This window comes from Salvelinus sp. IW2-2015, linkage group LG28, assembly GCF_002910315.2.
Source record: "Salvelinus sp. IW2-2015 linkage group LG28, ASM291031v2, whole genome shotgun sequence".
Classification (NCBI taxonomy): Eukaryota; Metazoa; Chordata; class Actinopteri; order Salmoniformes; family Salmonidae; genus Salvelinus; species Salvelinus sp. IW2-2015.
This window is the reverse complement of record NC_036868.1, coordinates 19,967,978-19,994,500: the sequence shown is the minus strand read 5'-3', so window position 1 is coordinate 19,994,500 and position 26,523 is coordinate 19,967,978. Positions and strand designations below refer to the sequence as shown.

At 42.6% G+C, this 26,523-nt stretch overlaps 2 protein-coding genes across 2 annotated transcripts in view; one reads left to right on the top strand and one right to left on the bottom strand.

The window, feature by feature from the left end:
- The window catches only part of itpk1a (inositol-tetrakisphosphate 1-kinase a), a 68,841-nt gene extending 59,787 nt beyond the window's left edge, over positions 1-9,054 (bottom strand). Inside the window, exon 1 of the mRNA XM_070435977.1 lies at positions 8,462-9,054. Within this exon, the coding sequence (XP_070292078.1) occupies positions 8,462-8,595 (134 nt within the window). The 5' untranslated portion in view covers positions 8,596-9,054. The remainder of the gene's footprint in view (positions 1-8,461) is intronic.
- A 1,745-nt stretch (positions 9,055-10,799) lies between these two features.
- On the top strand, positions 10,800-26,356 carry tmem251 (transmembrane protein 251). The gene is made up of 2 exons (XM_023973780.2): positions 10,800-11,095; positions 23,377-26,356. Exon 2 carries the CDS (start codon positions 23,392-23,394, stop codon positions 23,842-23,844), a length of 453 nt encoding a protein of 150 aa, XP_023829548.1. The 5' UTR covers positions 10,800-11,095; positions 23,377-23,391; the 3' UTR covers positions 23,845-26,356.
- Positions 26,357-26,523: the final 167 nt, after the last annotated feature.

Sequence of the window (26,523 nt, the reverse complement as noted above, 5' to 3'; positions counted from 1 at the left end):
AGAGGAGTCACTACAGACACCCTGGTTTGAATCCAGGCTGTATCACAACCGGCCGTGATTGGGAGTGCCATAGGGCGGCACACAATTGGCCCAGCGTCGTCCGGGTTTGGCTGGTGTAAGCTGTCATTGTAAATAAGAATTTGTTTTTAACAGACTTGCCTGGTTAAATAAAAGGTTACATTTTTTTWAATTATCTAAAACCATCCCTAACTCGAAGCATGGTGGTGGCAGCATCTCGCTATAGGGATGCTTTTCAGAGGCAGTAACTAGGAGACTGGTAAGGATAGAGGGAGCAATGAATGGAGCCAAATACAGGCAAATCCTGGAGAACCTGCTTCAGAGTGAAAATGATCTTAGACTGGGGCAAAGATTTACATTCCAACAGAACAATGACCAAGCATACAGCCAAAGCAACGCTGGAATGGCTTCAGAACAAGAATGTTATAAAGTCCTTGAGTGGCCCAGCCAAAACCTGTGGAAAGACTTGAAGATTCCAGTTGACCGCTGCTCCGCATCTAACGTAACAGAGGTTGAGAAAATCGGCACGGAAGAAAATCCCCAAATCCAGATTGGTATGTTTGTTTCAGCTTTGCACAAGACTCAAAAGATATAATCACCGCCAAAGGGGCTTTTGCGAAGTATTGACTCAGGATTGTGAATATTTGTAAATTGAATATGCATTTAATTTTTAATAAATTTACCAAATAACTTGAAACATTTTCACTTTATCATTATGGGGTAATGTGTAGATGGGTGGGGAATTTTTTTATTTATTTCATCCATTTTGAATTTGGGCTGTAACATTTTGCTAGGTTGCTTCTGGCAATATACAAAATGAGCAGCATCCTATTCTGACAGTCAAAGTACCTAAATATAAAAAAATAAAAAGTTTAGGGGACACCTCAACCACAGGTGTCTTTATGGACTGACAAATTCCATGAGAAGCCCTTCTCCAATAAATCCACAAAGCTATGACAATGGAATAAATGTCTGTTTACATAACCAGGAAATGAATTGTATTCAGTGCACACCAATTTAAAACGGTCAATGAATTAGTTAAATTGGAATGAAATGCCCAAATTGACTAGAATAGAAATGAGTGTAAAACACACAGCAATGTATTGAGTACAGAGCATCATGCTACAAATACTAAAGCCTCAAAACCAAACAATCAGCACCTASCATTAGCATCCATGTGAGTTGTCTGATGCTTCTTCATTGCACTGTCAAGCAAGGTGTTAAGCTTTTACTGAATATGCTCTTGGCTAGATCTGTATTATTGACGTAATAGATATGTAATAGTCTCAAGTTATATTTTACAACATGACAATTGGGACATGCTTTTATTTAGGTCAAGGATGGGCAACAGTCCTCGGGGGCCAATTTATGCCACTTTTTCCACAGCCCTTGCTAACACACCAGACTCCAATAATCAACTAAATCATGATCTTCAGTTTTGAATGCAGTTAGATTCAAATCAGCTGCGTTTACTAAGGATGGGGAAAAAGTGTGACCCCACTCCGGCCCCCGAGGACTGAACAGGTTTCCAGGCAAGATCTGGGTCAGCCCAAGAAGACTGTCATCAGGCGGTGGGTTTAGCGTGGAATGGTTTGGTCCATCCACAAAAACAGCTAGGGACAGCAGGGCCCRGCACATTCAGTACGCCAGTGCACTGCACATTCAGTACGCCAGTGCACTGCACATTCAGTACGCCAGTGCACTGCACATTCAGTACGCCAGTGCACTGCACATTCAGTACGCCAGTGCACTGCACATTCAGTACGCCAGTGCACTGCACATTCAGTACGCCAGTGCACTGCACATTCAGTACGCCAGTGCACTGCACATTCAGTACGCCAGTGCACTGCACATTCAGTACGCCAGTGCACTGCACATTCAGTACGCCAGTGCACTATGTTGTGGAACATTCAAATATACATATATGGTGTAGAACAGACATGCCGCTGATATCTAGACTAAAGACTCATGTGAACTCTATTTATAGCAATTTTAACACCAACTTACAGGAAGTTGCACCCTCTTGAAAGCAATGACAGTGTTGGTTTACATTTACAAACATTGGAGAAAAACAATGTTATATTTTGGGTTCTCATGGGGTGTGACAGTAGAACTAATTCATGAGGCATTTATAAAAGTTATAGTGCACTCAAAGAATTCAAACCCCTTGACTTTTTCCACATTGTAACAGCCTTATTCTAAAATTGATTAAATGTCCCCCCTTCCATCTACACACACAATATCCAATGACAAAGCGAAAACAGGTTTAGAAAATTTTTGCAAAAGTAATACAAATAAAATAGATACCTTATTTACCTAAGTATTCAGACCATTTGCTATGAGACTTGAAATTGAGCTCAGGTGCATCCTGTTTCCATTGATCATCCTTCAGATGTTTCTACAACTTGGAGTCCACCGGTGGAAAATTCTATTGGTTGGACATGATTTGGAAAGGCACACAGCTATTTATATAAGGTCCCACAGTTGACAGTGCATGTCAGATAAAAAACCAAGAGATGAGGTCGAAGGAATTGCCCTTAGAGCTCCGAGACAGGATTGTATCAAGGCACAGATCTGGGGAAGGGTACCAAAGAAAGTCTGCAGCATTGAAGGTCTCCAAGAACACAGTGGCCTCCATCATTCCTAAAATGGAAGAAGTTTGACTCTACCTAGAGCTGGCCMTCCAGCCAAACTGAACAATCGGGGGAGAAGGGCCTCGGTCAGGGAGATGACCAAGCACCTGATGGACACTGACAGAGCTCCAGAGTTTCTCTGTGGAGATTGGAGAACCTTCCAAAAGGACAACCATCTCTGCAGCACTCTACCAATCATTCCTTTATGGTAGTGGCCAGACTGAAGCCACTCCTCAGTAAAAGGCACATGACAGCCCACTTGGAGTTTGCCAAATGGCACCTAAAGACTCAGACCATGAGAAACAAGATTCTCTGGTTTGATGAAACCAAGATTGAACTCTATGGCCCGAATGCCAAGCGTCAGGTCTGGAGGAAACCCGGCACCATCCCTACGGTGAAGCATGGTGGTGGCAGCATCGTGCTGTGGGGATGTTTTTCAGCGTCATGGACTAGGAGACTAGTCAGGATTGAGGAACAGAGTACAGAGAGATCCTTGATCCGCTCCAGAGCACTCAAGATCTCAGACTGCGGCGAAGGTTCACCTTCCAACAGGACAATGACATTAAGCACACAGCAAAGACACAGGAGTGGCTTCGGGACAAGTCTCTGAATGTCCTTGAGTGGCCCGGCCAGAGCCCGGACATGAACCTGATCAAACATCTCTGGAGAGACCTGAAAATAGCTGTGCAGCYACGCTCCCCATCCAACCTGACAGAGCTTGAGAGGATCTGCAGAGAAGAATGAGAAACTCCCCAAATACAGCTGTGTCAAGCTTGTAGCGTCATACCGAAGAAGACTSAAGGATGTAATCACTGCCAAAGGTGATTACTGAGTAGTGTCTGAATACTTACATAAAATGTGATATTTCAGTTCTTTATTCTTAAAAATGTGGAGGAAAAAAACTAACATTATGGGGTACTATGTGTACAGTTGTGGCCAAAAGTTGAGAATGACACAAATATAAAAAATTTCWAAGTCTGCTGCCTCAGTTTGTATAATGGCAATTTGCATATACTCCAGAATGTTATGAAGAGTGATCAGATGAATTGCAAAGTCCCTCTGCCATGCAAATGAACTGAATCCCCKAAAAAACATTTCCACAGCATTTCAGCCCTGCCACAAAAGGACCAGCTGACATGTCAGTGATTGGTCCAAAAATAGGGGAGGGTTGTCAAACMTTTTCTTTGGGAAGGTTGTGTGTTATATATAATATATATTTTTTAAATTCTGCCCAATTTCATGGTATCCAATTGGTACTTAGTCTTGTCTCATCGCTGCAACTCCCGTAAGTACTCGTGAGAGGCGAAGGTCGAGAGCCATGCGTCCTCCAAAACACAACCAAGCCGCACTGGTTCTTGACACAATGACCACTTAACCCGGTAGCCAGCAGAAACCAATTTGTCGGAGGAAACACTGTACACCTGGCGACCATGTCAGTGTGAACTGCGCCCGGCCCGCCATGAGTCACTAGTGCCTGATGGGACAAGGACAGCCCTGCCAGCCAAACCCTCCCCTAACCCGGACGACGCTGTTCCAATTGTGCGCCGCCCCATGGGTCTCCCCGTCAGGGCCGGCTGTGACAGAGCCTGGACTCAAACCCAGAACCTCTAGTGGCACAGCTAGCACTGATGCAGTGCCTTAGACAACTGCATCACCCAGGAGGACACACACAAAAGAAATTGTGCACAGGGGAGGATAGTGCATTTTTTCCTTGGTTTACATTCAAGCTACTGCTCGTATTTTTCTTATAAATATTGTCTTGACTTAGTTTTGCTATTCTAAAGTTTAGAGACGTTGGTGAAGGTTTGGTATAGTGTGGCTATTAAGCTTTAGCTACTGCAGGCCTATGATATAACGGCAGTGCACCCCGGTGCATTTGAGGTGAAGGAAGTCTGTTTCAGGTCTACGAGTTACTCCTATAAGCTAACATTAATACATTTAACTAATTATCCTCCTCCTGTACAGCAGATGCAGTAGCCATCTGACCAAGAAATGCATGTCGGTGTTGTAGCATGCCACCAACATTTCGCTCTCTAGGGGTTAGGCCTAAGCTTTTCTTCCACACAAAGTATGTGGACACACCTTCAAATTAGTGGATTCGGCCATTGTCAGCCACACCCGTTGCGGACAAATGTATAAAATCGAGCACACAGCCATGAAACCTCCACAGACAAACATTTGCCTTACTGAAGAACTCAGTGACTTTCAATGTGGCACAGGCCTTTCCAACAAGTCAGTTTGTCAAATTTCTACCCTGCTAGAGCTACCCCGGTCAACTTTAAGTGCCGTTATTGTGAAGTGGAAACGTCAAACTTTGTGGAAGACCCTTTCCTGTTTCAGCATGACAATGCCCCGTGCACAAAGCAAGGTCCATACAGAAATGGCTTGTTGAGATCGGTGTGGAAGAACTTGACTGGCCTGCAGAGCCCTGACCTCAACCCCATCAATCACCTTTGGAATGAATTGTAACGTCGAATGCGAGCCAGGCCTAATCCCCCAACATCAGTGCCCGACCTCACTAATGCTCGTGGCTGAATGGAAGCAAGTCCCAACATCTAGCGGAAAGCCTTCCCAGAAGAGTGGAGGCTGTTTTGCTGCAAAAGGCAGGACCAACTCCATATTAATGCCCATGATTTTGTAATGAGATGTTCGACAAGTGTCCACATACCTTGGGTCATGATTGATATCAATTTTTTTACTGACAAATAAAATCAATCCAAACTGTTCAGTGGCCAGTTGATGAATGGAAAGAGACCTGTTAAAAATGCTGAAGTGGTAAAGTCGATAACTGTTTATAAGCATGGCTAAGTTATTTTGGGTCGTAAACATTATTTGGAGTTAATTCTGAGGGTGTTCAATTATTTTACAGTACAAGGGGAGGTTCATGTGAAAATATTTACAATGTTTTGGGGGGGGGGGGGGGGGGGCTTAATGACATCTTCATTTGGACAAGCATAGCCCCCCCCCGTGCTCTAATCCAGCTCTGCTGAGAGAGAGACAGGAAGTGTTTGACAAGTCACAATCATCTAAATCAGTTCAAGTAAAATATGTCTGCCCATAGGTTTTGTGAACCACAGGATAAACATTGCTGAAAAAGGAGACCAGAAGTGTTGTTATCCTGGAGGTTGAGGAACAGTGACACGGTCCCGTTAGTCTTTCTTATCCATACCTCCATCTGAAGGAGTGGCTTTACATAGAGATGCCTCTCAGTATTTACATAACGCTATCCACTGTGTGTGCGCGTGCGACATGCATGGGTTTAAGTGAGAGCCATGTGACATTTCTTGATGTGTTAAACTTCATGGAGAGGAAATTCACAACTTTGGCATTTAACACTACTATACTGCTTGAGACCAGGCTGCAAACGTCAGCCCTTAACACCTATTACCTATAGATCAACAGGCGTATTACCTATAGATCAACAGGCGTAGGGTAAACCCACTTTAGCACAAGACTCGCTATGACTTGCCAGTACTTTGCCACATTCACTTTTCAGTTCCTGGCTTTAACAATGAGAAGAGCTGAACACTGCAGTTGCCCATAGCATAGTCCGAGGTACAGTTGGGTCAAATTACTGGCACCCTTGATGAAGATGTGCAAAAAAAATACGGTATAATATAAATTCAGAGCTTTGTATGTTTAAAAAAACAACACTTTTTGCATTTTATACAAATACAATTTCTCAGAGAAAGATTGTTTAACAAGTAAAAATAAATCTCAAAATGAGACGTCAATTAACGGTATCCTTAAACGTTTCATATAAAATCTATTAAATCTGCATTATCATTCTAATTGAGATTAACTTAATCTCATCAGAATTGTGGCCTTCCATAGCTTCCCGTTTCACTGGGATTTGTAAAATGAGGTAACATGCACAGGGCTCTAAACATTTTTCATTGAAAGCACAACAGAATTAAGAGCACCAGAAAATACGACTTTTTAAAAATCAATTGAGAGCCTATATGAATTATAGCTAAATCTGAAGCACGTGCCCTAGAATCTAATTTGTAACCATGTAAATAAATTTGCTAAAATGTTGATACAAATACCTCTCATTGAAATGTCATTTGTGGAATATTGGGTTTTTACATTATGTAAAAGCTCCATTTTCCTATTGAGATGCATTGCATTGAAAACTGTACACAGTCTCTTTAGGAGCACCAAGTTTGTGATGACATGCAAGATACAGTATCGCATTCATTCATTGGTATGATTATTTACCTGGTTGTAAGCTAATGAGGTAACAAACATGACTTAACAAAGTGTAAAAGAAATGCGGACAAGAGTGGTATAAAAACAAGCTGTGAATAAAATTACTTTTTACCTACTGTAAAATATGGTGGTGGGATGTTTTTCTTCCACTGGTCCTTGGGACCCTTGTTAAGGTTAACAACATGAACTCTACCAAGTACTGGGACATTTTAGCCAAAAACCTGGTTGCCTCCATAAGGAGGCTGAAAATTGGCCACAAGTGGATCTTACAGCAAGACAATGACCTCAACCACACAAATTGTTATTTGACCACAAAAATCAACATTTTGCAATGGCCATCTCAGTCTCCAGACTTGAACCCCTTTGAAAACCTGTGGTTTGAATTGAAGAGGGCAGTCCATAAGCGCAACGGAGGAAAGATCCCTCCCAATCAGTTCTTCAATATAAAACCATATAACTGGTGAATGTGTTTGTGGTTTTTGACAGTGTTGTTTTCTTTCTTCTGGGAATTTTGTATTTATATTGATGAGTGCAATCTCTGTAATTCTGGGCTCATCTGTAAAAGAGACCTTGGACTCCGTATGACTCCTTGACAAAATAAAAGGTTAAATAAAAAAGGCTAAGTGTTGTTATCCTCACAAAGTACTGAAAACAGGGGTGCCAATAATTTAGACACCCATTTTCTTTTATTAATTGTTAAACAAAATATATTATTTGAGAAATTGTATTAGTACAAAATTAATTTCCCAATTTGTTGGAGCATACACTATATCTCAGTATTTGTATAATTTATTTTATAGTCTTATCTTCATCAAGCGTGCCAATAATTTTGGACCGGACTATGTCATATGTCATGTCCAATCACTGGCTTCAGTAAAACGTCATAGGCCATCTGAATAACCAGTAAAACCTGTCTGCCAGGTAGCCTCTCTGAATACATGTTAAGACAAGCTTGCCACACCCTGCAATTTCTTGAAGATTTTGGCTAAAATTATATTATATTTGTTTTTATTCTGATTTTTTAGGGGGTGCTGCAGCACCCGGCGATGGGTCGAAGTGGAAACATCTGGATGAAAAAGACTGACTGTAATCCAATCACATTGATATTATTATGCATGTTCGACTAGGGAAAACGACTAAACTATCATTCTAGAAGGCAGCACTATAAGCWCTATAGCCTATTGAAGATTCCAAGGAATTGTCAACATGATAACCGAAATAAGTATGTGAGATTTCTCGATATTGGCGTTCAGCGAGCACATTAATTGATTTGGGCAGGAACACACCACACATTTTCTAATGCTTGAGTTCCTGCACATTATGGAATATTGGCTTAAAATAGTGCCGAGTTGTGGCGCCCAAAATGAGAACCGGCACCTATTTCAGTCTAAGTCGAGCATTGAGTCCCGTACCAGTGTGTAATTGAATGTGGTATAAATACGTGCAAAGTCCTGTAGCCTACATTTCAGCAACAGGTTTCACACGGTAAAAGTCGTGAAACCATTGTGAAGTGACGGAAAACTATTGGCTTAACTTCACGAATACGTTCGTGGTTACATAATGTATTGGTAGGCTAATAGCCTGTTAAATGTTCTTACCTGCACATGTCCACAAATACCAGGAAATTCATCTTTTTGATCTTCTTCTCGCTGAGCCAGTAGCCCACTCTTCTGCCCTTCAGAAGAGTCTGCATCTCAATATTATGCGTTGGTGCCCTTGCTGACAATGACATAATGAAAGATAGTTATTCATAAAAGCCAGCTCTTCTTGCCGTTGTTGTCCCAACAATACCTAATTCTCCCCTGAAATGTTTTCATTCTTGCAAACTGTGAGACCTTTAAATACCCTAGACAAGATCTGTATTCCAGGTATGCACCATAGGCTACTCCAGCTGTATTTCAGGTAAATCTGGTTACCAACAACCCATAGTGRAGGGAACTAATTGACCACGATCTCCCTTCCAATTGTGTCCCTCTCTTGCCCAAAGTGCCGATATTCCGTGCAAGAAACATTTGCTTTGAGAAATTGAATACATTTACGAGTCATTTATAATTCATTTCTTGATGTTTATCCCTAAATGTGACTCCAGACGTGAATTGTTGTGGCTGAAAATCGTCGGCCTACAAGTGCTGTAAACCTTCCGCGAGCTTGCAAGCGTCTGTTGTGCGCATAGGAACAGGAAAAATGCTCAAGTCATTGCTTTGAATCACAATCAGAGGGGGAGACCGAGAGCGCTCGATTGTTTTTGAAAGTGGCCGATATTGMACTTGTACAAAGTAACTTGATCAGTCTCAGTTTATGAAATATAGGAAAAATGCATAGAACCTCTTCAAATTAGTGTTAGGCTATAGCCCTATTAATGGTAGCCTTTGTGTAGCCCAGAAACAGAACACAAAAATAGGCTATTTTGGGTTGATACTTGCTACAAAATTAGCCACCACGTACCTTATCCTGTTTTCACCGCAACAGGTTCCTTGTTTGTTGGTTCAGATGAACAGTCAAATAATTGCAAGAGAACCTGATATGCCCAAATGGTCAGCTCAGACAAGATGATGCATTGGACGCTATTTCTATAATAACAGGCCCAGATCAATTGTGAAAAGCTTTTAATAAACTTTAATGTCGTCCTGTCATATCAGTGGGAGGAGGCACCAATTAAGTTACCTATTGGGTGACACAATCAGCTCAGCTGTCAAATCACTCAATCCATAGATTGAGGTGGGTGAAATGTGGAAAATATGCAAAAGTGAACATAGTCAAAATTGCGCATAAATAAATGTTGATGATTGTTGGATGATATCTACACAAAACGGTAGAAAGATAAAATACTAGCGGTAGTCTACTAGGCTATGGTGCACTGCTCACATTGCGACATCTAGTGGTAGGCTATACATTTGACAGAACGGGTAGACTATATTATATATATATATTATATTATATATATATTGGAATAATTTTCATGGCATGCTGCACTGTATGAATGTGCAACACAAATCCATACAATTTTGCGTGCATACAGTGCCTTATTAAATACGTATATATTGCCCTTAAATACTCTATATTCTAGTAGCCTACACAAGCAACAGATCTTATTTCAACTTTTGTGACGCTGTTGTATCCTGAATATCGGGTCGTCACCAGTTACCGAAAAATACATGCCTGTAACGATAAAGAACAAAAACTATTTCAACGATTTTACCGAGTTACAGTTCATATAAGGAAATCAGTCAATTGAAATATATTAATTAGGCCCCCTATCTATGGATTTCACATTGTCCGTACATTTGCCGCATTCAAAACTACTAGGAACTCGGAAAAATACGAGGTCAAATCATGACGTCAGTGATCTTCAGGTCGGAAAGTCGAAGACCTAGAAAGAGGCCCGAGTTCACCAATTGGAATTCCGAGTTGGATGACGGTTCAAATAAATTATTTCCAGTCGGAGCTCTTTTTTTCTGAGTTCRAGTTGATTTGAACGCACTGAAGTTAGAAATGTGCAAGTTCCCAGTTGTTTTGAATCCGGCATTAGTCAATGGGCCGTACGGTGCATTCTAGGAAAACTCGGACAAGGATCTCTCGTCTTCAAGGAGTCAAAAACCCAACATGAGCACGAATTAAATTAACAAGAAGCTCAATATTAAAACATATTTTCCAGTATTTAAGATAATTAACTTGTACTTTCGAGGAAAATAGCCAGGTTTCTCGACTCAAACCCTGACTTTTAGAAGCGATTATGGGACGATTAGTTTAGCAACCTGTGACGCAAACTGACAACTTAAACGCAATTGGTCGACTGTCGGCTGGGCGGAGCGTTATACATTTATCCATTCATTTCCTTTTGGTATATATGCCGCGTTCAAATCAACTGGAATCTCGGAAATCCCCGACTTCCAAGCCTTTAAGATAACTKGAAAAAAAAAACTAGTTCCGACAAGGGAAGTTCGTTGTGAAAGGTCACCCAACTCAGAATATCAAGTTGGAAACACGGCATCTTTCTAGACTTTCCGACCTGAAGTCAGAAGTTCGAGATTTCCGAGTGCCCAGTTGTTATGAACGCGGCATTATCTCATTTTCTAATATCTCTGGTCAGTCATATGACAAGGAAGAAAGGCAATCGGTGTTGTTGTTGGTTTATTAAATGGCCTGGGGTTATGAAATAATATGAACATGGATTTAAAATGAAATCACAGCAAGTTGCCTCGTCAACGAAACTGTTTGTCATGTAAAGAAAGGTGAGCTTCATGGCTAGCTAATGTTACACACTTTCCATCTGTCAAATCATGTGGTCTACCATTTTTAGCTAACTAGGCTTACGTTAACTTGACTGCCTAGCTAGTTAGCCAGAATCCGACTAGATGTTAATTACATTCTCTCTCTAGTCGTAACGCGGCGCGAGATATAATGTACCTCAATCCAGGGATGGGAGATGACATTGTACTCCTAATTATCCGAACTAACAAATCTAGAAGATTCAAATAGAGCAAGTTTTTCGTCAGCATTCTAGGCTAGCTAATGCTATAGCAGCCCATTGGATTACATGAAAATGCGACGTCTAGCGCTGGGGGTGAGTAGTTACCGGAAGGGTTGTCGAATCAAATGGGGCTGCTGTAGCATTAGCTAGCCTAGTATACTGACAAAAAACTAGCAGTCATTAAAGTCTAGCAGTATTTTAATCTTCTCTATTTGTCAGTTGGGATAATTAGGAGTGCACTGCCATTGAGGTACATTTTCCGTGCCATATCTCACGCCGGATGCGCATTGTCCTGATCGTGGCATTAGCAACGTTTCGACTAGACTAGAGATAATATGATGAACAGGGCCTAAAATTAACACCTGCCAAATGCGGGTAGATTTTAGCATTGATGGGTAAAATGTATATTTCATAAGCCACGTTGGCGGGTGGTCAGGGCTCTATAGTGCGAGCATTTAACTCGCATTTGTGAAAAAAATAGTTTAGTATGATCACATTTATAGTAAAATAACTGTTGCGTAAGCAGTTTTAAAAGTATTTCCGCCGTTTTTTTTCATAGCTGTTACATTAATCGCACAAAGTCAAATAACTACGAATCCTATATGTGACTGACCAGCTCGATTCGATCTTACGTAGCAAAATGTGAAATTTTGTTTTTTACATTGGATAAAAGTATAGACTCCCGAGCTAGAAAGTGGTATGAGGAACAATGGGAAAGTAATTCTGCTTTGAAAGTTGATTAACTTGTAACCTCACTTTTGAGAAAATGGCCCTTGAATGTTTTGGTACACCTACTGGAGAGCTCTTTTTTGTCTACACCCACTCAGCATTGTTCACACCCTCTTTCCCGCCTATCTTTTTAAGGATTCACATGTGAGGCCATGTAATAAACAACCAAAGATTTCAAGACTAAAGGCTGGTTTATACTACAGGTGTGTTTGTAAATTTAATCTGGAGTGCCAGGGTGTGCTCTGGGCGTTCGTACACTCAGTATTGTCAGATTGTCCGTTRGTAAATTCAGAGTGTTTCGCTCCCGGAGCGTTCAGTCTGGTGCTGTGGTGAGCTACCTGAAGAAGCGGCCCAGCCCATAACGTTAGCTAGCTGGCTTTATCCCAGTGTTTGTTTGTCAGTTAGTCCACCCCTCGGCATTGGATTGTCTGCACATTGCTGGCTAGATAGATAACGTTAGCTGGCTAAACAGAGTGGAAAAGCATCTGTCATATGAAGATTTGACAGCTAGCTAACTTGGCTCTTTATCCATGGCAAAGCGCACACTTGATCCGCTGGCCGAAGAGTTGGGTTGATCCGAGCGTTCTGTTCTAACAGTAGCAGTCAAGCACCCAAGCTAACGTTGGCTAGCTTGCTAGCTACTTCCAGACACAAATGCGAGAACAGCTCACTCTGACCATTTTACTCACCCTAGCAGAGTTGGTTAAGCTGTTTTTATGTTATCCACAGTATTAGTGACTGCAACTGTGCTGCTGGCAACAATTTAATAGTTTTTTTGCAAACATTTACTGACACTGGCCATATTCAACGGCTGTTGAGCGTTRGTAAATTTGTCAGTTATTCTGCACTCTGGCACATTCAGACGAGAGGGCTCTGAAATCGGAGTAGATAGCCAGAGCGAATTTACCAGCTACGTCTATCGACAGTTGTCGCAGTGACATCATGAACATTCTATTGAAATGGTTACTTGCATAGTAGTGGAGTCTTTTGTTTAGACATGTAGCTAGCTAGTTAAACAATGAACCATAATCCCAACTCATAACATAGCTAGCTAAAATTAGGCTATAAACTAGCAATGCAAATGTCTCTGAGATACAAATAATATTACTATACAGATCATACACAATGTTAGCTTGGGACCCAGCCAGCTAACGTTCGCTTAACTTGAAATGAAAACAACTTTCTGATAAAATTAGAAACGTGTAATATCTGAAAATGTAGCTACTATATACGGTAAGACTATCTTACCGTATATGTGGATGGACGCTTCTCCCTCTCTCACGGATGCCATGGTTGTCCTTAGTTTGAAGATGTAATCCGGAGACAGGTGTTTTATACAACAGCCTTCTGTGTGTTCTCTTTTCGACTCTGTCGGCATATTTGAAATCAAACGGCAGATTTATTTCCTTCTCTTTAGCTGTCATAACACTGATTTCTAAACTCGGTCCTCCAGAAAGTGGTGAGCAACACTTAACCAGTTCTACTACGTGATATCTTGAAAAAAAAGTTGTGTTAGAAAGGATTGCCAACCCATACTGACCAGCTCATGATCAGATCAAATACATTTTTATTTGTCAAATGCGCCGAATACAACAGTAAAATGCTTACTTACAAGCCCTTAATCAACAGTGCAGTTTAAGAAATGGAGTTACGAAAATATTTACTAAATTAAACTAAAGGGAAAAAATATAAAATAAAAAGTAACACAATAACAACGCGATATACAGCGGGTACCGGTACCGAGTCAATGTGCGGGGGTGCAGGTTAGTCGATTTGTAATTTGTAAATGTAGGTAGAGGCAAAGTGACTATGCATAGATAAAAAAACAGCGAGTATCAGCGGTGTAATAACAAAGGGGGGGGGGGGGGTTAGATGCTTGGGGGTAGAAGCTGTTTGGAAGCCTTTTGGTCCCAGACTTAGCGCTCTGGTACCGCTTACCGTGCGGTAGCAGAGAGAACAGTCAATGACTTGGGTGACTGGAGTCTTTGACTATTTTTTGGGGCCTTCCTCTGACACCGCCTAGTATATAGGTCCTGGATGGCAGGAAGCTTGGCCCCAGTGTTGTACTGGGCGGTATGCAATGCCCTCTGTAGTGACTTACGGTCAGATGCCGAGCAGTTGCCATACCAGGCAGTGATGCAACCGGTCAGGATGCTCTCGATGGTGCAGCTGTAGAACCTTTTGAGGATCTGGGGACCCATGCCAAATCTTTTCAGTCTCCTGAGTGGGAAAATGTGTTGTCATGCCCTCTTCACGACTGTCTTGGTGTGTTTTGACCATGATAGTTTGTTGGGTATGTGGACACCAAGGAACTTGAAGCTCTCAACCCACTCCACTACAGCCCCGTCAATGTTATTGGGAGCCTGTTTGGCCCTCCTTTTCCTGTAGTCCACGAACAGCTCCTTTGTCTTGCTCACATTGAGGGAGAGGTGTGGCACCACACTGCCAGGTCTCTGACCTCCTCCCTATAGGCTGCCCCATCTTTGTCGGTGATCAGGCCTACCACTATTGTCGTCAGCAAACTTAATTATGGTGTTGGAGTCATGCTTGGCCACGCAGTCGTGGGTGAACAAGGAGTACAGGAGGAGACTAAGCACGCACCCCTGCAACAACACATCAGCGTGGCAGATTTTTTAAATTCTATTTTACCTTTATTTAACTAGGCAAGTCAGTTAAGAACAAATTCCTATTTTCAATGACTGCCTAGGAACAGTGGGTTAACCTTTCTGGCCCAGGCGTTCCTCTAGCGACCCACCTCGACAACATCCGGTGAAATTGCAGAGCGCCAAATTCAAAATACAGAAATAGTCATAATAAACACAAGTGTTATACATCGGTCTAAAGATGAACGTCTTGTTAATCCAGTCACTTTGTCAGATTTTAAAAAGGCTTTATGGCGAAAGCATACCATGCGATTATCTGAGTACAGCGCCCCGCTTACAAAAGCATACAAACATTTTACAACCAAGTAAAGGAATTACAAAAGTCAGAAATAGCGATAAAATTAATCACTTACCTTTGAAGATCTTCATATGGTTGCAGTTACAAGAGTCCCWGCTACACAATACATTTTCGTTTTGTTTAATAAAGTCCCTCTTTATATCCCCAAAACTCAGTTTTGTTTGTGCATTTTGTTCAGTAATCCACTGGCTCAAAGGCGGTCAAAACATGCAGACGAATACATCCTAATAGTACCAGTAAAGTTCGTTGAAACATGTCAAACGATGTTTATAATTTATCCTCAGGTTGTCTAAATAATCGATAATATTTCAACCGGACAATAGCGTCTTCAATAGAAAGGAAAAACAACGAATGGAGTGCACTCGATCACACGCGCAAACCAGCTCTGCATTCTTCCTCAGTCCACAGACAGAAAGGTCTCATTCTTCTTCATTTTTCAGAAAACAAGCCTGAAACAATGTCTAAAGACTGTTGACATCTAGTGGAAGCCATAGGAACTGCAATCTGGGTCCTAACCCATTAGATACTCTATAGGCATTCAATTGAAAATACCCACATCAAAAGAAATCCCACTTCCTGGATGGATTTTCCTCATGTTTTGCCTGCCATATCAGTTCTGTTATACTCATACATTATTTTATCAGTTTTGGAAACTTTAGAGTTTTCTATCCAAATCTACCWATTATATTCATATCCTAGCTTCTGGGCCTGAGTAACAAGCAGTTTACTTTGGGCACGCTTCTCATCCAGATGTCAAAATACTGCCCCCAAGCCATAAGAAGTTACTGCCTTGTTCAGGGGCAGAACGACAGATTTTTACCTTGTCAGCTCGGGGATTCAATCTTGCAACCTTTCGATTACTAGTCTAACGCTCTAACCACTAGGCTACCTGCCACCCCGGTGTGTTGTTGCCTACCCTTACCACCTGGGGGCGGCCCTTCAGGAAGTCCAGGATCTAGTTGCAGAGGTTGGTGTTTAGTCCCAGGGTCCATAGCTTAGTGATGAGCTTTGTGGGCACTATGGTGTTGAACGCTGAGCTGTAGTCAATGAACAGCATTCTCACATAGCTGTTCCTTTTGTCCAGGTGGGCAAGAGCAGTGTTGATTGAGATTGCATCATCTGTGGATCTGTTGGGGCGGTATGCGAATTGGAGTGGGTCTAGGGTTTCCGGGATGATGGTGTTGATGTGAGCCATGATGGCTACCGATGTGGGGTTGGTAATCATTTAGAAGATTACCTTTGCTTTCTGGGCGGCAGGACTATGGGGGTCTGCTTGAAACTTCTAGGTATTACAGACTCTGTCAGGGAGAGGATGAAAATGTTCACTAACACTTGTCAGTTGGTCCGCGCATGCTTTGATTACACGTCCTGGTAATCCGTCTGGCCTGTTTAAAGGTCTTGCTCACATAGGCTACGGAGAGCGTGATCACACAGTCGTCCGGAACAGCTCGTGCTCTCATGCATGCTTCAGTGTGCTTGCATCGAAACGAATGTAAAAGGCATTTAGCTCGTCTTGTAGACTCGCGTCACTGGGCCGCTCGCGGCTGGGTTTCCCTTTTGTAGTCTGTAATAGTTTGCAAGCCCTGCCACATCCYACGAGCTTCAGAGCCAGTGTAGTAGGATTCAATATTAGTCCTGTATTGACACTTTGCCTGTTTGATGGTTCATCTGAGGGCATAGTGGGATTTCTTATGAGCGTCCAGATTAGTGTCCCGCTCCTTGAAAGCGTGTAGCTCGGTGCTGACGCCTGTACCTCGGTGCTGACGTTGCCTGTAATCTATTGTTTCTGGTTGGGATATGTACGTACGGTCACTGTGGGGACAACGTCGTTGATGCACTTATTGATGAAGCCGGTGACTGAGGGGGTATTTTTTATTTATTTAACTAGGCAAGTCAGTTAACAAATTCTTATTGACAATGACGGCCTACACCGGCCAAACCTGGACGACGCTGGGCCAATTGTGCGCCGCTGAGTGCCTGTTAGATTTTTACATCTACCCGCAACAGTGGCTTGTGGACCAAAAACTTGATTTTAATAACTGGGAACTGGGAAATATCTGACTTAAGTGCCATGCATTCAGGTGGTAAGGGGGTTATTGTGTGTGGATTTCTTCTGTCTGGCCGCAATCAGGCTACCGAAAGTGCATACATTGGGCGACGTCATCAGAGAACGTGTGTTTTGGGAGTGTGTGTTCATTAAACGTTGGASAAAAAACTTTCCTAGTGTGTGAGGAACACGGTTGCTGGCTTCATAAATGCTAGCCAGCTACCTTCTTTAGAATCATACATTTTTTGTTTTGCTAGAGTTATGCTAACCTGTTRCTTTAGCTTTGTTAGTTAGCTTGCTGGCTAGTTGTAGGTTAGCTGGCTAGTTGATTACAATAGTTTGCTACTGCCATCGAGTTGCTGTTGTGCTATCACGAGGTACCCCCAAGCATCCACGGGGTTCTCCCCCTTTGAGCTCCTGTATGGCCGTCGGCCCTGTGGGCTGCTGGACCTAGCCAAGGAGGTCTGGGAAGAACAGCCAACCKCCCCCCCCCCCCCCTTCGCAGCGTAGTAGAACATGTGGAGGAGATGAGGGAGAGGGTGATGGCGATGTGGCCAGTGGTGAGAGAGCACATGGCCCAGGAGCGTGTCTACAACCGGGGGGCCCAACCACGAGAGTTCCAACCAGGTGAGAAGGTCTTGGTGCTGATCCCTACAACAGAGAGTAAATTCCTGGCTACGTGGCATGGGCCCTACGACATCGTTGAGCGGGTAGGTGACGTCAACTATAAGGTCCGCCTACCGGGGCGGACAAAAACCCCTCCAGCTTTACCATGTGAATTTACTGACGAAATGGCACGCACGTGAGGTGCTGTGCGTAACGTGGACGCGGCCACAGCATGCCCCGCCCTCGGTCGAAGTTGCAATGGGGGAAGACCTCAGCCCGACCCAACGAGAAGAGCTCAGAGAGTTGGTCCAGCAGAATACTGCCGTGTTCTCCGAGGTGCCGGGGCGCACAGATCTCGTGGAACATCACATCCACACCCGTCCGGGAGAAAAAGTGCGTAAACGGCCATACTGAATACCAGAAGCCCGGAGGGTGGCAGTCCAGCGGGAAGTGGCAACGATGCTTGAAATGGGGGTACTGGAGGAGTCATACAGTGAGTGGTCTAGCCCCATAGTGCTGGTTCCGAAACCGGACGGATCGTCCGCTTCTGTAATGACTTCCGAGGCCTGAACAAGGTCAGTAAGTTTGATGCCTACCCTATGCCCCGGGTGGATGAACTGATCGACCGCTTGGGGATGGCGAGATACGTCAGCACCTTGGAACTGACGAAGGGGTACTGGCAGGTGCCACTGGCAGCGGCCTCCCGGGAGAAGACTGCCTTCTCCATCCCAGGGGGGTTATACCACTACCGGGTTCTGCCTTTTGGGCTCCACGGGGAACCAGCGACCTTTCAGCGACTCATGGACCACGTCCTGCGGCCGCACAGTGAGTACGCCGCTGTTTATTTAGATGACATAATTGTGCACAGTAACAGTTGGGAGTCACATCTTTGTAGGTTACAGGCCGTGGTGGATGCGCTAAGGGATGCAGGTCTGACGGGGAGACTAAAGAGGCCTTTCTACTGACTCTGAAAAACACCAAAAGAATGATGTGGCCAGGGCAATACATTGCAATGTCCGTACTGTGAGACACCAAAAWTGTGGCAAAATTGCTTAAGGACAACAAAGTCAAGGTATTGGAGTGGCCATCACAAAGCCCTGACCTCAATCCTATAGAAAATGTGTGGGCAGAACTGAAAAAGCATGTGTGAGCAAGGAGTCCTACAAACCTGACTCAGTTACACCAACTCTGTCAGGAGGAATGGGCCAAAATTCACCCAACTTATTGTGGGAAGCTTGTGGAAGCCTACCAGAAACGTTTGATCTAAGTTAAACAATTTAAAGGCAATACACTCAATTAGTATTTGGTAGCATGTAAACTTCCGACCCACTGGGAATGTGATGAAAGGAAAAAGCTTAAATAAATCATTCTCTACTATTATTCTGACATTTCACATTCCTAAAATAAAGTGGTGATCCCAACTGGCCTAAAACAGGGAATTTTTACTGGGATTAATTGTCAGGAATTATGAAAAACTGAGTTTAAATYTATTTGGCTAAGGTGTATGTAAACTTCCGACTTCAACTGTATCTCCGTATATAATAACTTTATACATCAAACTCCACTAATGAGACATGTTATCCTCATACAATCTAAAGTCATGTTGTCCTCGTTAACATGTTTCATTGTAAGAGGATAACATGTATCTAACGAGACAACATGTTGTCCTCTGAGATTTCTGAGACATGTTATCCTCTACCTGTAGATCCAACAGCGGTGTTGGACAGACCCCTATATAACATTGCCAATCAGCTCACATGGAAGTGGTTGTGACATTCATTCACCTCTTTCACACGTAAGCTAGTGCCCTGACAGCTCTCATTCACTCAATACTTAGTAGCTCAATTTCAATCCTCTTATTATCCAAATTCCTAATGGTAATAATTTCAATCGTTTGTTATCCAAATTTCAATCGGTTTTTGTTAACCACATTTCTTTCAGCTTATTATTCCATATCTCACAATCACATAACTTTCACATCCACATTCACTTAGTACTATTTCCAAACACACTCGGAAGTCTCATTACCCACGTGCATCGTCTACGATTCTCTGTCATTACTTGCTATGCACAATATGTATCGCCAACGGTGCTCTTGCCGTTACTTGCTATACATATAAATAACACATACTCAAAAATACCTTGCGTTCTTTTTTTTCTAGCTGCAGATCACATCAAAATTTATTCTAAATGCCTATAGGCAGCTGTCAGCGGGGCGTTGCCCTCGCTCTAGTCTTCTCTTAAAACTAGTGAATGGTCTTCTCTCTATAAGACTATGGGTACCTTTTTTATGCGTTACTCGCCTTGATTTTCTTCCTTTTTTTAATCCTTAAAAAAAATGTATACAGATTGATTTCAATTGACTTACTGAAATCAGTTGCCTTCCCTCAATTGTTCGCGGATGGTGTGTCTCCTGGACAGCTCACAGTAAGGGTCTGGTCTGTGCGGGTCTTTTTGGTCACATGGAAATTTCCCTCACGCTTCATAAAATGCGCCACCAGTTTTCCTCGCAGACCCCCACTGGAAAGCTCCGCAGGTAGATTCAATAATTCTATTCGTGATGCCAAATTGTCTTAGAAATTCTACACCAGGGACACTCGAAGTCAATCTTAAATGAATAATTCTTTATTCTCAGCGCTTTGGAGAGGTTCCAACCAACTCACTGCACCATGTACACATGTCGAACAGGAGCTCTAACGAGGCAGTCTTGTTAGTTCCCTTATATACTGGTTACAGACATGTTACATAGGCATAGTTCATAGGGTTGGTTCCAGCATGTGTCTGGCACTGTCTCCTATCTTAACCTAAAGAACATATTCTGGGCGTTCTGCCAGATGGTCCTAAGGAGAAGGTCATGACGCACCCTCATATCTTTACCAGGGACAGGCAGGAATCAAGGATTGTTTACGACACCAAGGATAAGATTTACATTTTCAAGACTGTTTCTTCATTTAATTAAATTTCCTTCACACCACGCTCAAAGTTACTTAGGTCACTCGTTTTGCCCATTCTAACGTTCAAATGAACTGTAACTGGATGTCTTTCTGTCTGCTTTATATAGTAAGCCATGGCCACGTAACTCACTGTCTGTAAGAGCGATCCAGTTTCATGAATGGAGTGGTGTATGTAATAAACTGTGTGTGAGAGTGTACAAAACATTAGGGTGCCTTCCTAAGTTGAGTTGCACACCCTTTTGCAATCAAAACATCCTCAATACATCAGTGCATGGACTCTACAAGGTGTCAAGCGTTCCATAGGGATGCTGGCTCATGTTGACTCCAATGCTTTTCACAGTTTTGTCAAGTTGGCTGGATGTCCTTTGGGTGGTGGACCATTCTTGATACACGCAAGAAACTGTTAATCTTGAAAAACCCGGCAGCGTTACAGTTCTTGACATACTGAAACTGGTGTGCCTGGCACCTACTACCATACCCCCGTTCAAAGGCACTTTAAATATTTTCTCTTGGCCATTCACCCTCTGAATGGCACACATACACAATCCATGTCTGTTTTCTCAAGGTTTAAAAATCCTTCTTTAACGTGTCTCCTCCCCTTCGTCTACACYGATTTAACAAGTGAGCTCAATAAGGGATCATAACTTTCACCTGGTCAGTCTGTATGTCATAGAAAGTGCAGGTGTTCCTAATGTTTTGTACACTGTGTGTGAACGTATGTACAGTACCAGTCAAAAGTTTGGACACCTACACATTCAAGGGTTTTATTTTATTTTTTAAATTTGGATCACTACTGGCTGTAAGCGAACGAGTGATGCGCGTTTGGAGCTGTACTGGCTGTATCCAAGGCTTAGCCAATCGTTCACATAACAGAACGCAGCATACGACTGAAGAGAGAAGAGACAACCAACTTGCTAGTTAGAGCATTAGCACGCGCTCTAGAAAGACACCGGAGAGTGGAAAGGCAGGTACAGCAGCGCGTCCCCTGAACGGTAACGTTAGGTGAGAAGCCTGACCACGGAGACGGGTGAGAAGGTGATGTGTGGGTGTGGTCACAAGCGTTCTATTATAAAGACTGTCATGGCTAACTGCAATTTTAGTGTATTGTTTTTTTCTTAAGACTTGTCATTTGTAGGAAAGTCTAGGCAACAAACTTTGGGTTGCTTTCTTACATTTTTTTTTGCTGTGAGTTAGGTTCACATTAACCACTTTTTATTTTACACACAGAGACTGATCATGTGGATCATATTCTTTGTTGTTTGTTGCCTAGACTTTACTACAAATGACAAGTCTTAAGAAAAAATTTGTTCAAACCTGCATTTCCCCCTAGCAAGGATTTTTTTTTGCATATTTCAGTGTAACAAAAAGTGTCACCTTTTTGGGTRCTCACCAGTTTGCATCCCTGCAAAAACTTACCGGTATGCAAGTTAGGGAGCCAAATGAACGTCTCTCTTACAAATGCAATACGGTAGGCTACTGACGAGTCAATCACTTTTACGTCACTGTCTGGCAAGTCCTGATGGATTTCATATCGAAAATACAAACAAGATCTTTAGTTTACTTGTCCCGATGCGATGCCATGGGCCTATAACTACGTTGTATGATTTATGAAGGATATGAGATGGACTTTATTCAGTCAGTTCAACACCATTTATAAAGTAGTCAAGCTTACTGTTCATCAATCAATTTACAGTAATACTATGCTCCAACCCTTCATGGCTGCATATGAAACACGCAAAATAAAATAAATTAATGTGCCAGAAAACAGTAGGCTAAGTGGATTTTGACTCATCGTTACCACATTATATGGGACGGTCAAATTGACTGACATAGATGATGAAGGAGCATCATGCTCTCTCCCTCCGTGTACAGATTGACTGGCTACAAGCACAGTGTACACAACACACACACACAGGTACTGGGAGGCGGGACAGACAGCAGACTGTCAAACCCGCCATCGCTCACTTTGTGACTGACAGGCGCCTGTCCTATCAATAGATCGCTAGAAGATGCATATCGTTCATTCTAGCGGGAGAGGGCCCGGCTGACTTTTTTTAATGACTTTGTATTGTAAAAAATGTGCCTAGTTAATTTAAGTGGAAAAAGTACCCAGCTGAAAATGTGTTTGTAACCGGCTGTGTAGGCGACAGCTTGCGCTAGTGGAAAACGCTGCCAAATGTAACATATACTAATTTGAGTATCCCTGATTTACATCTACTCTGAGACCAGGCTGGCCTAGGTGGTTCTCCTGGGGTGCATTCAGTTTGATTTTAATGTTTACTATGTTGCATAATGGTGTACTGAATGTCACATTTCCCCAAAACATTGAACGTTCATCATCAAGGATGTAATCATTATTGGACTAATTCAGGTAGGTCCCTCCCCGTTTTGTTCCGTTTTAAGAAATGTTTTGCAACATAATCGGAGTATTGAATACGCCCCAGACTTTGAGGTACATTTACTGTTTGGTGGGGGTGGCAGGGTGTGGCTTGAAGCAATGCGTGACATATTTAAAGGGCAGCGGACATGCTGACAGCGTTCCCCAACCCACAACCCCACCCATTTTTGAACTGGTCGTTCAGAACAGCACTGTTTTTGTTTAATTGACTGTTACAGTAAAACATATCATACTGAATGTAGCCAAAATGTTTTTTACCCAGGGGTGGCCAACTGGGTAAGAAAATGGGTATACATAATGCAAGCAATTGAGTAGTACTACGAAACTAAGGCCCTTTTGTGTTCCAGGGAGGAGTATGGAGAATGATGAACTTCCGTCAGCGGATGGGATGGATCGGCGTGGGGCTGTACCTTCTGGCTAGCGTGGCTGTCGTCTACTATGTCTTTGAGATCGACCAAACATACAACCGTCTCACCCTGGAGCACGTGGAGCGGGTGGCTCAGGAGCAGCGACCTCTGGCAGGGGACAACACGCCTCCCGCCGCATCCTCTGGGCCCCCATCCTCAGCCTCACTGCCCACCTGGACCCAGAGTCTCAAAACTCGCCTGCTCCTCTTGCCCTTCTGGGTGTGGGTCACCATCTTCCTCGTGCCCTACCTTCAGGTGTTCCTCTTCCTCTACTCGTGCACGCGCGCCGACCCCAAGACGGTGGGCTACTGCATCCTGCCCGTATGCCTGGCGGTACTCTGCAACCGCCACCAGACCTTTGCCAAGGCGTCCAATCAGATCAGCCGGCTGCAGCTGATTGACACCTAAAGTGTCCCAACCGATTGAGACTGTGGATAATATCAGAGGCGGGGTGAGCAGCCTTAGTGCATGCTGCACACAAACTAGGCGGCGGCCTACTACTCTCCCACCTGAACTACAGGATGCTTAACACTCAACTAGTGCACTGTGTGAAGTGTTAAGCCTACCAGTCTTCACTAGGCAATTCACTTGGGGGTTTGGTGGTGGTTTTGTTGATGTGTATGTGTGCTGTGTGCTGTTCTTGAGATGAACAATGGTACGTGTTTCACAACCCTTTGTATTTGTGATTTCTTACATTCAACAAAGGCTGGACCAAAGGGTGCCAAGTGCTCCAGGGTCTCACCACAGTACCTGACTATGATAGACACCAATCATTGAATCATTGTCCCACTTTTTTTGAGAAAATAATTCTGTGAGGAAAGGTTGAGAGCCATATTGGTTCAATCATCATCCCAAAACTATTACTGACTCGAAGTAAGGTGAAATATGACGTGTCAACTAATTTGTACAGACAGTTTTAGGAATGTGATGCCATTTTAAAAAACTGTCTTAGTGGACCAGTAGTGATTCTTAGATAAGTACTGCAGTGTTGTTTTGTTATTGGTCTGAATGTATTTTGTAGTGTTATTTACTGCTGTGTTGGCTCAGTAATTTCCTTCTACATAACATGCTTTTTTTGTCATTCTATTACTTGCAATATTTAGGAAGTGTTTCGGAGATTCGTCCATCTATCCAGTCTTTGTATAAGATAAATATCTTGTGCCTTTTAGGACTCCCCCCCCACCCTCCAAGTAAAGTCAAAGAAAGTCCACACAAAGCACACGGACCATGCTTTTGAAAAATATCGATCTTCTACTACAGCCATTGTTTGTTGTCCTTGTGTGCCATAAAGTGACAAAAACATAACATGAAATTGTCAAAATGTTATTGCCTTTTTTATGAGGATCCCTGGTCCCTTTTTTGTAAGACATTTATGTGGAAATGTATGTTCAATAATGATCGATGAGTTGTGGAATCCTTCACATATGTAAGTTACGAGGAAAATGTTCACTGCCAACAAAGATAACTTCCTATCTTGAAATGAGCAATGGGACAAATTTGGCTAACCTATATGATCTTAAATCTGTCTTGGATGTCTGTGCCACATTAATTTATATGGCAGGTAGTGTCCTTAAGCAATTCTGCAAAATACTAATTTAATTTGAACCTTGTTTTGAAATCATCTTTGGCTACTCTTTGTGTTGATGGGAGGTCAACCTCCATATTTTTAAACGTTTCCAATTGATTCAAGATGGAACTATTCTGAATAAGTTTTGATTTAATGTTCCATCTACATTAGCACAGTAATGAATGTACAAAAGGTTTATTTGACCTTCCTCCCAACACAGGGAAGTGGCATGTGCTGCGTCGAGTGACCTGACCGAAAGGGAATTGGGCTGGGTTGTGTTCATTAAGGCACACACAAAGCGTATCAAAATGTTTTCTAACAGAAAATACAAATTTGTCCAGGTAATCCTTCCATGCTTATCAGTTCTGTTTGTTTCCTAATGAACACAACCCTGATTTTTGTCCTTGACTATACAGCATGTGTCACTCATTGTAGAGGCCCAAGTGTATGCGGGTTTGTGCTCTTCCCTTGTCCTTGATTAGTAAGGAACTCCCCTCACCTGGTTGTCTAGGGCTTAATTGAAAGCAAAAACCAACAGACTAGGCCCTCTATGTAATGAGTTTGACACCCCTGCTATAAAGCAGGGTTCCCCAAACTTTGTTCTGGGGTGCCTGTTTTGGTTTTTGCCCTTGTACTACACAGCTGATTCAAATAATCAAAGCTTGATGAGTTGGTTAATAGAATCAGCTGTGTAGTGCTAGGGCAAAAATGTGCACTGGGGTGGGGCTGCTATAAAGGATCATCTACTTGGGTTTTGGACTGGGTGTTTTTAGTGGCTCACATTACATTTTAACTGAACTATTATCTTTCACTCCACCCCGTTTCAACTTCATCTATTTTTACTATGTTGCACCCATTAACAACTTGGGTCCTCAGAAGTTGCAGTGTCTACAAAGGGTCACGTTCAGAAGGCATCAGATGGAGTTACTACCTGAACTCATAGGAATGCTCATTTTGATCAATTTTCTCCTACCGAAAGTACTATTGGTTAACAAGATACAACTGACTACAGTTACTGAAACCTCAAGCTAGTGTCAAGGTCAAATCATACTTCGCAGAAGCTTCCCTACTCGACCAGAGTTGTCCACCCTTGATTCAACCTACACAAGTCCTATATGATAGTTTGGACATACAGCACTAGCCTGTAGAAACACTACCTGTCATGTTTTTTCAGTTTATTTTTGAAAAGTCGTATTAGAAGAAAAAAAATATGGGCTTGTTTGGTCTGTCTAAAAGAATGAGTGGTTATTCACGTTGGTGCTTCTGATTTTTATTGCCTTTCAAATCTAAACGCACTGTGATTAAAATAAGGTCTGGATTGTAAGAAAATTAAACGTATTATGGGAAAATGTCTGCAGACCATTCATGTAATTTCTCAAAGCAAGCAAATGCTGGGGGGACAGTGCAATTCTATTATACATTAACAAAATTTCTATGAAATACATTCCACTTAAATGATTGACATTTATACAAATGTTCAAAACAAACATTTCAATTGTAACAAGAGAAAGATGTAGATC